The sequence below is a fragment of the Idiotropiscis lumnitzeri genome, chromosome 11 (genome assembly GCF_059441095.1).
Source record: "Idiotropiscis lumnitzeri isolate Australia: NSW breed Sydney's pygmy pipehorse chromosome 11, RoL_Ilum_1.0, whole genome shotgun sequence".
NCBI classification, from domain to species: domain Eukaryota; kingdom Metazoa; phylum Chordata; class Actinopteri; order Syngnathiformes; family Syngnathidae; genus Idiotropiscis; species Idiotropiscis lumnitzeri.
Genome location: NC_142401.1, coordinates 16,590,535 through 16,604,040, shown reverse-complemented (window position 1 = coordinate 16,604,040; position 13,506 = coordinate 16,590,535). Strand labels below are relative to the sequence as shown.

Here is a 13,506-nt window from a genome sequence, read left to right as displayed (position 1 = left end):
GGGCAACAGGATACGATCAGTGGGTGGACCTTGTTGACTCGCACTTCCACTTCCACTCCCTTTCCCTCCACTTTGCTCCACTTGACTTCATCTTTGTCTTTCAGTCTCAGCGCTCACTGACAGATTCTGCATCTCCCTGTGGAGCTGGAGAAGGAACCATCCTGACATAGAACAATGGCTACGTGCACGCCGGATGTGGATCCCGCCAAAGCCATCCAAAGTGAAGGGAAGGAGCCCGGCGAGTCTTCAGCTGGGTTGATGCCGGCCAACGTCAACTTGAGGCTGACCCGAAGTTTGTCCAAGTCGGACTCGGACTTGTTGGCGCCGCCGCTGGGGGAAGACGACGGAGGTCATGGTGCTCGGAGCGGATCCGTGTCCAAGTGCAAGCAAGGCCAGCCCTCCAAGGAGCGAATGCCTTCCTTCGCCTCTGAGTGGGATGAGGTAATCCACGAGCTGGCTGTGAAATTAGGACGAGAGGCCGATAAACGGGGCGACTCGGGATTAGTGCGGGAAGAGGGCGAGGCGGTGCATTTTGAATAGGGGAGGAAGGAAGTCCTGCAGACGTTGCCATGGTAACACCTGCAGGCCGCCGCTTGTGCGTGCAAGCGTCTCGGTGACAGGCAGCATCCTCCGTGTAGCATCCAGGGCTAATTGGGCCTCTGCTGTTATGACACATCGACTCAGTGTTAAACACATTACCCTATCTCACCAACGAGGGCAGTGGCGAGCATCAATGCTGTCCAACACCGAGAGCAAAAGCAGCAGCCAGGAAATCCACATTTTCATTTGGACAGATGTTTGAATCCTCTGACTGCAATTTAAAAAATAGTTTTTGTAAAAATCAAACTCAGTAAATGTTTTGGAAACATTCAAACATGTTATAATTATGTGAAATAAACCGAGTTGTATTTGTAAAATCATAACATTCATAACATGTATTAACAATACAGTAATTGTTACTATTGCAGTTCAGTAATATATATATATATATATATATGAAATTACACAATAGCAACAATAAAATATAATCTATTATTTTTTTTTGTTTTAACTGTTATATTTAATAACACAAATTATGAGAACTATTATGATTTTGTGAAGAGTTATTGTGTTACTACTTTAAAATAATAATGATGATGATTGTGATTGAACCTATATTTTGTAATATAATGTAACTATACATTGTTGTTATCGCAGCAAATGTGCCAAAAAAAGTAATGAATGACAAAGGTTTTAAAGCGTAAAACTATTATTTAGGTAATTATTTAACAAATTAATTAAAATAATGATGCTGTTATTATTCTTAATACTCTTGCCAATATATACATATTCAATATATGATAACATAGCAACATAAATAAGAGTTATCAGAATATATGGCCTACTTAATATTAACTCTAATAATAACAACAATAATAATAATGAAGTAAAAATATATTTTTGGAGAAGTCATAGTTTAATTCATAATAACAATTATTAAATACATCTATTAATACTGTCTTTATTGATTTATTGCTATTATTCTTAGTATCAAGGATCAACCCTGATGATGATTGTTCAAGCATTCTAAGTCAGAATGATGACACCCACAAAACATTTTTGGTTTCCTTCATTTGTTCTTCTATAATTGGCTTGCCATATTCAAGTGGCTAAAAAGGTGTTAATGCACTCGCACAAAAAAGTGTGATTAAAACAATATATACTAGACTAATAGACACTTGGCGATAACAAGGTCACAGCCAACCTTGACCATCCACTTGGAGTTTGTGTTTGTGGACAAGTCGTCATTGTGTCATCACAGACCCTCGCTTATCCCCGACCCCCCCGGCCCCCACTCTACTTGACACTAGTGTTTATTCAGGCCATGCTGGGTGGGGTGTCCTGTTCTCAAGGGCATCCTGTTGTTGCAGCTGCTCCCCGACTGTCTGATCGTGTGCCCAACTCTTTTGGGTTGTTTGTGCACAAAGCAAAATATTTTGTCCATATTATCACGGGAAGCCATAAGTAAACACACACGCACTCACACCAAATACAAAGTATACACAGTTCTATGGAATAACATGGTGGGAGTCAACTGCCTAAATTCAATAAATACGGGTAAAACAACAAGATTCAAGATTAATTTGTTCTGTGACTAGTGACGGCTCTCGTATCCCAAAACACTTATCGCAAATCAACTTTCCCAATTAAATCAAATGGAAATGCAGTTCATCCGTTCCAGCCTCCACCGAAAAATCCAAGAAAAACGTTTGGGATGTTCTTATTTGTATGGAAAATCGCACGCCATAATATTGTACTTTGTAAAAAAGTATAGTAAGAACACAATACAAAACAATGTCAAAAGTAAAAAGTTTGTGCATCATGATTAATTCATTGTGGCACCTTCTGGTGAGTGTGGTCGGGCTGCATGAGATTGGAAAAACATGCGATATGCAATATAGGTGTTGAATATTTCAATATGGATATTATTGCAATATTTAACATGTTTGTAAAGAAATTACATTTTTGTTTTATTTATACATATACATGTATACATATATCTAATGTAAATTGTATCTTAAAATGTAAATTGCTGCAAGCAGTTGTCCAAAATTGACCACACATGAAACTTAGTTGATTGAATCTCCCACATTGCGATGGGCCTTAAAGGTTGATTCAAGGAGTGTTTCTCTTTGTACCACTTGTCCAAAAAAGACCTAATTGGACTGTTCTATTTTTGCACAAAGTGACAAACCATGTGTGTTGTTCTGGCCGCTTTAATAAGACAAGTAATAAGCTGCGGTCGCCTCATATCCACAGTCATCAGTGCAGATTTGGGCAGCCTAAAAAGCTGACGTGTGAGTGTGCTCGTGGCCGTGCACGAGCACCACACTCGCGGCAGGCTCATTTGATGTAATATTTAGTGTTTGAAAGAGCCCCCTGCACTGGCTGGCTGGTGGCATCAACACTGTGCAAGATGAGCCTTGATTCATTTGGAAGGCAGGCGGGCGGGCACGTGGGACGTGCGGCATACTGCGCCCGAAGCAGCGCAAACCTTATATTCACTCCTTGAATTAACCCACTTACATTCTATAGCACACACACACACACGCATATATATATATATATATAAATATATATATATACATATATGTGTGTGTGTGTGTAGATAACATCACATGTAGCCTAAGTGCGCCTTTATTGGAGTCTGTCATCAAAATGTCATTTCAGTGAGAGGGTGTGATGATTTATTTAAGTGCTTGGCTATGTCATTACGAGGTGCACGTATAGTGCTAAATATTTCACATTAAATACATATTTCCAAACATTAGGGCTTCAGCGAACTCACACTTTAAATTGTTTATTATTATTATTCTGATGACTGGAATGCCTTTTTCGAGTCTTAAAATGTCCCAAAATTCACCAAATTTTGCAAGAGCGTGAATCTTTAGTCTCGTTTCTGTTGTACTGGTGTGGTCACTTTTCTATTCCACTTTTTCGAGGCCATTGCTTAGAACCTTTTGCAATCTGGCTCAAGAACGCACACCGAGAAGGGACGACTGTCATGTGATGGGCCAACAGATGGAGTCGTTTCTGTAAGCAATGCGACAAGTAACTCCACTTAACATGCCTTTTTCCTGCTTTAAGCAAACAAGAAAGTTTCACCTGTGGCCAAGACATAAAAATACAGCATACTCAATGCACATATATTGTGTTTACAATTTTAATGTGCCTCTGGATGAAATAAGTAAAGGCGGTGGGAAAAATGTTCACTAGCCATGCGCACATCACCGGATCCACAAGTTGGTGAGCGTGAGACCCATCTTTCAATAATTGCACTTTTCTCTTTAGGGGTGCTCTAACGCACAGTGTGAGTCAAGGAACACAAAGGGTGTTACAGAACTCGGACGTGGTCTAATTAAGGACAAAAATGGAGATTTATTGAAAGACAGGACTCGCGCTCGTTTAATCGGCCACTCATGAAATCTTATAGCAAAACCCCACAAACTGCAAGTGTGCTGCGGAGGCTCGTACAGTTCAGATGATCCTGCGTTATTGATTGGTGCCTGTTGTCATGGAGAAGCAACGGAGACCAGGCCAAGCCAGGCCAGGCTAGAGCGGAGCTGGGTCATAACCAGTCATTGAAAAGTATCTTTGATATCTGTATTTATATACATTCACAAATTAGCATCAGAGGTGGTTATGTAGTGCTCAGTCACCCCCACCCACCAACCCATTTACCTCATGGATGAACAAGCACATCTGGGCAAGTATTATTATTTTCATGTGCTTACTTATCACACTTCTCTCAGACAGCTGTCCACTGTCCACTCTTTTTTTGCACCACGGACCGCTTTTGCAGACATATTTTGACAGACCAATAATCCGCAACACTGTACAGCCCTCCTGTACGCGTTCGGCCACTGTCTCACGGCAAATGTAGCGGAGGGGAGCCAGCCGAGTCAAGCCATCCGCCACATTGTTCATGGGCTACTATGCAGCACACTGGAAGGGTAAACTTCAGAATTTAAAGCAAAACAAGTAATACTGTATATGGATATCTTTGCCTTACTTAGCTTTTATTTTGAAGTTGTCCCTCAGAAGCAACCATTGTGATGGCTAATTTGACTTCAAATTGAGGCTCGCCTGACCCCACTGCGCAAAACTGCAATGACAGACATTGAAATGGAACGCAATATTAAATTTTCAGTGCACATGCGCACCAGCGCACTTCTTATGTGCACCCCTGTTCATTAAAAATTCACTCAATTGCGTTAATTAAAAAAAGATTAATACCCCAAATTAAGTTTATAAATCAACATGGAATTCAGTGGACATGTCTATCATGGGGCGGCACGGTGGACGACTGGTTAGCACGATGGCCTCACAGTGCAGAGGTTGTGGGTTTGATTACGGCTGTGGCCTTCCTGTGTGGAGTCTGTCCTCCCTGTGCTTATGTGGGTTTCCTCTGGGTACTCCAATTTCATCCCACATTCCAAAAACATGCATAGTAGGTTGAGTGGACACCCTGAATTGCCCCTAGTTGTGTTTGTGAGCGCAGATGGTTGTTCGTCTATGTGTGTCCTGTGATTGGCTGACGACCAGTTCAGGGTGTTCCCCGCCTACTGCCCGAAGATAGGTGGGATCGGCTCCGGAATCCAGAATGGTTGGATGTCTATCATGACAGGATGCAATTGGACAGAAAGTCGACCATTTGGTTTGAAGCAGTTATTTCAAACTTGTTGACAAAAATTGTATTGAAAGTTAGAAAAAAGCCCCAGACACCAGTTTCAAGTAGACAAAAAAAAAAAAAGAGATCCATGGCCAAAATGAATCAGGAAGTCAGCCATTTTGTTTTTAAGTAGCCTTTTGGGATGAATTTCAAACATGTATTTTCACAGACTCGAACTAGGGAATTCACCGAAATGAAACCCAATTGAAGATCCTAGACCAGTGTTTTTCAACCACTGTGCCGCGGCACACCAGTGTGATATTGTGAGATATTGTCAGGTGTGCCATAGGAAATTATCCAATTTGTGTACCTGTGCGGTCTAGCGCCTGCAGAGTAAGTAGTACTCTTCCATACCAGTAGGCGGCGGCGGCAGCAGCAGCAGGTAGCGAATTGCCTTGTGCTTGGAGACAAGTGAATTAGTGACGCGCGGATGCAGCGAGAAGTGGATAGCAGAATAAAAAAAGTGGATAACAGAACGACGGTTAAAGTAATGGATACGTTTTTGAAGAGAAAAAATGATGACTCTGAACTGGACCCTGGACAAAACCCAGACCTAGATGAAGGCCCTAGTATGAGTGGAGGTAAAAAAAAGCAAAGACGACCTGCAAAGTTTCTGCCGCGAGGCAATACAGCGAAAGCTATCTTTCATTTGGATTTACTTTTACCGGAGATGCAACGACACCGACTCCGTTGTGCTTGGTATGTGGTGAAAAGCTCTCCAACGGTGCTATGGTCCCAAGTACGCTTAAACGCCATCTGCAAACGAAACGCCCTTTACTTCAAAACAAAAATGTGGCGTATTTTGTTCGCCTGCGTGAACACACGGAGAAACAAGAAACTTTCATGAGAAAAACCGCAAAGGTAAGCGAGAGAGCCCTTAAAGCTAGCTACCACGTCGCTGAACTTGTGGCTAAATCAAAAAAGTCTCACTCGTGGCAGAGGAATTAATACTTCGATTCATGCCAATATATCAGCTCTGTGTTCATCCAAACAGGCCCAGGTTTCACACTGAGTGAGTATAAATGTGAAAGATTATACAATACTTTATTCTTTGTTTATTTGATTCATATTCAAGACTGGCCATTCTTCAATGTTAAAAAACACTTTTTTTTCCATATTTTCAGCTGGTGGTGTGCCGCGGGATTTTTTTCAATGAAAAAAATGTGCCTTGGCTCAAAAAAAGTTGAAAAACACTGTCCTAGACAGACGGGTGATTCTGTGAATTCTGAAACTGTTTTGTCAATGCCAGCTAATGTGTTACATGCTATTAGAGTTTGATAATCAATTTGAGGACGTACAATGAAATGTTTGTAGCTTTAACTGTGTATTATTCCTTAAAATCCTTGGATTATTGAACCTGAAATTAGTGATTTGATCACCTCAATATACCATAACCACAACAGCAAAATGTATTTTCTTCAAAAAAAAAAAAGACGCCCTAGAACATACTCTGCTTTGATTGACATTGTTCAAGAAAGTTTTATATCACACCGTGTATAAAAATAATCATCATATACTGCATCATTGTGCTGGGATCTGTTCCAAGTATTTATTGTTTTTCCCGTAAAACAAACAGCAATTTGCTTTGATGATTTGCAATGAAAAGCTCGGAGCACAAACCCCCAACCTTGATTAACAATGAATGTTGGAAAAGCTAATACAAATAGAATACATCTGTGAGAGTGCACCACACACACACACACACACACACACACACACACATTCACACTGGCAGACAAATAGCTGGAGAGGCTTATTAACGAATTCACACCATCCATCTCAATCTTATGTAAAGTTTCTAAAATTTGGATTAGTAACAGAGACACACATTTATGAAAGCTTTGAAAGCTCAAGTAATGACTTGAAAACTCCTGTTACGAAATACAAAGATGCACTGAGGGCATACATGTGACATGTACAACCTTTGCCCCAGGGGGTTTATATGGTACATGCTATGTGGCTCACTCAATGCTAATATCCTAAGAAATCAGCATGGATGCTAACCGAGCAGCAGTTTTATCGTAAATTTAAAAAATGCTTTTGTTCCTCATGGACGTCAATCTATGTATTATTCGAAAGGGTCAACGCCATTTTCTTAACAGTTTCTATGAGCTTTACCTCCCATTTAGATTATGTACAGTATCAGATTAGCATGGATGCTAACATAGCAGCAACGATTTATCAAAAGGCCTTTCCTTTCTTATTGATGTGATGCAACATAGCTCCCTTAAGTGTTCTTCAAAGGCGACTGCAGATTTCCAGTTTCCATTGTCACACTCCCACGTGGTTTATATGTCAAATAGATTAGCATCAATGCTAATGTAACAGAAGTTTCATATGAAGAATACAGAAGACTTTTTATTCTTCATGGATCTCCAACACAACTTTAGTCCTTTCAAGTTTCTTCCAAAAGTGCCAAACTCTCTGGTTTGCGTTATAAAAGACAGAGTAGTGAGTCACATTTGACATTACTAGCGCATAATTAGTGCCATTATTGGAGTAATTCTCTGAAGGTGTGTTTTTTTTTTTCAATGTTCTTTTCCCATTGGCCACCCCTTTCCTTTTGCTGTTGAGTGGGGCAGAAGACCCTTCTGCCCCTTGTTGCCAGGGAAACAGGTTTTTTGCACATTCCCGTCCTATGCGCAATGTTTAAAAAATGATTTGAAAGTTGCTGACATTTCCATGAAAATGAAATACCACAAATCATTTCATTTCCCAACAGATTGAGAAGATTGTGGACCTGATCGGCGCCGGCATTGAGACGTCAGACAAGAAACAGGCGAGCTCAGGTAAAAAAAATATATAAATAATTCCCCTCTCCCTTTATGGTCTAGTTTCATTCAAGCGGTGCAGTGATTTTTGTTTCTCCGCCTTCCTACCCCCGGAAGAGAAATGAGCATAATTTATTGGTGTGCTAATAGGAAATGACACGTGGGGGCTTGGGGATTAAGTGAGACTTATTCAGGAAGCGTTTACAGAGCTTGTTGTTGCTCATTGCCGCATTGATGATAGCCTGGTCGGGTTTATGTGCTGGGCATGGCACGCAGCGACCTTGTGACTGATGACATCGTCTTGCATTATTAGCACTTTTTTATATGGGCTGTAAAATAATCAATCACATGAACCTGGAGGAGCTACGCTAGGCTAAAAAGACACTCGGGAAAACATAGAATTCCGCCAAGGACGCACCATTCTCATTTGGAGCTCCACCTAATGTTCGCCATCATGGATGCTAATTAATATTCAAGCATTATTCACAAAGAAATGAAGGAAAATTTATGGAAATGTATGTGAGATATGAAATTGGAAGCAATTTTTCTTGACGCTGCATTGTGTATGATTGAGGGTTTCTTCAGAGTGGCACAAAAATAGCACAAAGTGAATTCTCGAGTCAAAATGTGGCCATGCAATGTGCCCCATCTTCCCTTGACATGTAATAAGTGTCCTGCACTGTGGTTATCTTCACTCTTTTCTCAAAATGCCCCATTTCCTACACATTATTGGTTCTAATAACTACCGGAGCGCCCAAGGTTATTCTGTATTACATAAGCGGAAATATGCAATATGTTTGTTCGTCTTTTCCGCCCCACTACACATACACACACATGATATATAACATAGGTGTGTGTGCGCTATTTATAGGCGAGTGTCCCACATTCAGCTGAGTCACGTTGGCTGCTCCGAAGGTTATTGGGATGCGTTTTTGCTGCCATTATTCAAATGCGCGTGACGCACTAAAGAGCAGACGTTTCAGGAAGAATTATGTAAAAGCTGGAATGCAGAATTGTGAGTAACGATACAATGTGTGGATATCAATAGCCCATCTGATACGTCACTTGGAAAGAAAATAAAATCAGCGGGGTGTTCCGAGGACAACTTGGGCGATGTTGTTGCGTGTAAATGAGCTTAAAGGAGAGCAAGTGCGAGACTGTGAGCACCAACAGTGCAGTTTGTGTACACACACGCGCACACACACTGACTCTGATGTTAAAAAAATCAAATAAATAAAATCCTGTCCTCAGTTTCCCTGAATTAATTCAGCTTTGCCGCTCATTTCTTCGCGTGTTGACAAGGAGCCGCCGCTTCTTCTGATAAAAACAGACGCAGGTTTTAGCCACGTCTCCTCTTAAGTGGCGAGCGACCTAGCTAGCATACTCCAGCGTAGCATTAACAAGCTGTCAAACACGGGAATATACTGTACAGCTTGAAAATCACCTACAATACCATAATATGATGGATACAATGATATTGTCCACATACTGGATGACATGTAACTGAATTAAATCCACATTTTTTAAACATGGTGTTTTTGTTTTGTTCGGATGCAATCACAGGTAATTCATTCATTCATAGCTTATCAGCCCATCTTTCCACCCAGCGAAATGGCAGTATCGGTGGCATCTCGTAGGTCTTCTTCTGAGCACCTTGGGCCTGCTGGGCAGTGTCGAAGCAGATGGTCGAGGGTTTGGATGGAAATTAGTTCAGCCTTTGCAAGGGACATGCCCTCCGCGTTGAAGCTGATAATTTTTAGCTTCGACATCTCAGCAGTCGAGGGTCGATCCTTTTACCACCGCTGGATTTTTGGATGGAGTGAGATTGTAGCAATCGGTCTCCGGTTAAGGATTACGGGGGACACCACGGGAAGGTTTGCTACTTGTCCCCCCGACATGTAATAAGTGTCCTGCACTGTGGTTATCTTCACAGGTAATTGTGATACAGCTATTTATTGGACGAAAACATATACACCGTACATCATGAAATCTATGTGACTTAGGTAAAGTAACATACAAGCATCGCAATTGTCCGAAATAGAATGTCCACATATCTATTCGAATTTTTTGTTTTTTTTTATTCTGAAACACAAAATTGACATGACTTAACATAGCTACTGCTGGGAAAATCCACTTGTTCTGTGACAATAGCACCATAGAATTTTTGGTTTAATAAAACAAATAATACCGTCTGGTCCTCGAGAGTCCCCATCCAGCATGTTTTAGATGTTTCCCTCATTTAAATTGTTCTCAGGCTTCTGTAAAACTTGCTGAAGAGCTGATCATTTCAACCAGGTGTGATAGAGGAGGGAGACACTTAAAATAGGCTGAACATAGGGACTCTCTTTGCCCAGATTTGGGCACCACTGGTGTACAGTATGCCTCAAAATGTTGTTTCCGGATACAGATAGAACATCACAGGGTTGTGTTTTTTTCCGTTGCAGCTTGAGTTGGGCATGAGTCTTGAGAAATTTGAACAAGGACTGATCTTTTAAATGATCCGGAATTGTTTTAATTTTAAAAATTCAGTTCTTAGTTTTGATGTCTTGTCTCGAACACCAACAAAGGAGAACCCATAAGTGTGTGTGTCCAAAAACGTACAGCATCGATCAGAAGTCTGTCTTAACTTTTGTCAAAATAAACAATCAACTTTTTGACTCTGCTTCCTAAAAGAAACCGGAATCTGGAATAAAGCCAGGACATGCCCAAACTAAATTGCACCACCTCGGTAGATATAATATAATACACGGCCCATTACGTGCAATTCTACCTGTACAAAGTCTAGTAAAATAGCAAAAGAAAGAAAACTCCAACCAACAGCATTTTTTTCCCCACAAGAACCATTAGCACGTCGTTTGAAATTCATGGGGAGCTAGTTGTGTCCTCCAAAAGCACGGATATATACAAAGTTGTAGTGTTACAAACACGTATAATGGCTTGGAAATGCAGCTGTTGTGACAGATGGCGCTCTCACAATGATGCAGGGGACGAAACAGGAACGAACTTTACTGCGTTTTACTCCATTGTGTTGATTTAGTTGCGGAATGGTAGTAGAATACAGTATTAAAATCTTTGCGTGCGTTGAATTTTGAGAAAGTGTGCACAAAATGAGTCCTTGCAGTTAATGATGGTTTGCTGTTGAGCGGTTTTGTGCCATCTTTGAATGACCATTTTAATGCAAATTGGCCTTTTACAAAGGGGGGGGGCATCGTTATATGTGATTAGTTTTTGTTTGCTAAAGCCTCTGTACTTGAGGAGTGGATCTCTTTTTTGTCATCATTAAAATATATTAAGATGCTCTTCTGTACATTGGTTGAATTAAAAAAAAGACAAACATATTTTCCTCCTTATTTAAAATGGTATTTTTGTCATACATCTGGTCAGGAAGTGTGCAGTCTTATGTGGGACTGCAGTAGCGCCGACGAACAATTGTGGATTCGTTTCCCATCATTGTCTTTCCTTGTTATATCACAGTAAAACAAAAAAGGTCAATACATATTTCAGTATGAAAGTGATGCCGGTAAGAGATAAGATGCAATATATCATGATTTTGGCCCACTTTTCCCTCCTGGAAGAGCATAATTGTGTCCCCGTTGTTATCCCAGAGCAATGAAAGTCACAGGAAGGGGTGGTTGGTATTTTTAACAGGCTTTGTCTGGATGCGCTGGCGTTCAAAGATCCCTTTAGTCAAGCTGTGGGGGGCTCACGCTGAATTAGAATTAGATCCTTCTTACTCGCTATTAGCATCTTAACTCGCCCATGCACGGCCTCATCTTCCTTCGCCACAGATGAGCATTGGTAGGTCACCACCCGCCCACTCCTCTTGGCCCCGCCTTGGCCTTTTTTTTTTCTTACCTCATCACTCACACATGAAGCAGCATCAGCACGGCCTGCCAATCAAACTCGAAGTCCACTCATTTGGACTTCTTCACTCGCCATCCAGGAGGGTGATTGTGGGCGTCTTGAAAGCCTTTCTAATCCCGCTTCATATAACGCCAACCACTACGGCCGTCGCAGTGAGCAGCAACGAATGTTGGGATATCCGCTGCCTCGACACCTATGTGCCAAGAAGCTCTAACTGGATTTAATAGCAAATTCATTAAAAATCTCCATCAATCCATTTATTTGCAATACACGGCTGGAGCAAATCCTGGAGGACGCCCTGGCCTGATTACCTGTCATTCACAGAATTTATAGTCCTCCGAACATTTTTTTATACTCCGGTACATCAAAGACAAGAGTCTCAAAAAGCATACATGTACATTTTTGGAAAACCGTAAGTTAGTCCTTAGTAAACTTAATGTGCGAGTCTTCGTCAAAATGTAAACGTAATGTAATGTCTGGGTGAACATCAAAGACAGTTGAGAGCTGGTGCGAAATGAGTCTAGAGTATTTTGAGTTCATCAGTTCCAAAAAAATCTCGACGCATTGTGTACACGAAGAAGTCAAGACAACCGGCAGAAAAACGCCACCAATGCAGTGAGAAGAACAACTTCAGAATAAACCTTACTTTACCCAATAATATGTTAGGCACTCTGTCCACTTTTAAAACTCATTTGAAAACATATTTTTATTCTTTAGCTTTCGACTCAGGATGCGACTGTCGCTGTTCTGCTTTTATTCTGATATCTATTGTAAATATGTTTATGTGGTTTAATTTGTGTTCCAGTTTCTTGCTAATTTGTATTGCACCATATGGAAAGCGCTTCGTTACAGATGTTGTGAAACGCGCCATATAAATAAAGTTGTATTGTATAATGAGGACATTCCCCCAAAACGTTTGTACACCCTCCGGCGCTCTTTTTTAATTCTCCTCCCTCCTTGATGGAAGATTTGGTGGGAGGCGCGAGCATGGAAACAGAGGAGCGAGAACCTAGGAAGCCGCAAATACACAAATGAGACGAGTCCGATGTATTTTTCATTGACCCCAACATGATGTCAAAGAACTCAACATTTTCTCGAAAACGTGAAAGGCAATTAAGAGTCAAAGTTTTTAGTAAACAGCAAAAACCATTTGAGCTTCGAAGGCTGCAAGCAACTCTATTTTGTTAACCTCCAAAAATTTGTTAGCAGTGATTCAAACGTACATGATTCTCGAAACATTGAAAACAACAGCCTCTTCAAAGAACCGCACATAAGTTTTGGGTCCGCTTCAAAGGAAATGTAATCACCTTGAATACATCCCCATTCCGCTCTTTATTCTTGCTCACATCCCCGCTTTTTACTTAACTGTCACAAATCTTTTTATGGTTTAATAAAAGTAATAAAGTAAAATATGCTGTATGTGCCTGCCTCAAAAGCCTATGCAGGCTTAACACTTAGCGCCGCAACTTGTCCGTCCAAGAACCAAATCGCTGAATGTACACCTACCAAATTTGACTTGGGGGAGGAGACTGGCGATAATTGTTGGAGATGTTCTTATGTGTGAGGTGTTTTTGGTTAATTTGCGAACACGGGCGAAGATTTATTTTACATCATGTGTGGAGTCTCACATTAAAAAACAAACAACAAAAAACAAAAACA

At 40.9% G+C, this 13,506-nt stretch overlaps 1 protein-coding gene across 7 annotated transcripts in view; it reads left to right on the top strand.

Moving 5' to 3' along the window:
- anks1ab (ankyrin repeat and sterile alpha motif domain containing 1Ab) overlaps window positions 1-13,506 on the top strand; it is a 49,494-nt gene continuing 35,988 nt past the window's right edge. For all 7 annotated transcript variants that reach the window (XM_088308864.1, XM_088308861.1, XM_088308865.1 and 4 more), the window contains exons 1-3: window positions 1-19; window positions 105-441; window positions 7,935-8,001. In XM_088308864.1, coding sequence (XP_088164990.1) covers window positions 175-441; window positions 7,935-8,001 — 334 coding nt within the window. In that variant the 5' untranslated portion in view covers window positions 1-19; window positions 105-174. The remainder of the gene's footprint in view (window positions 20-104; window positions 442-7,934; window positions 8,002-13,506) is intronic.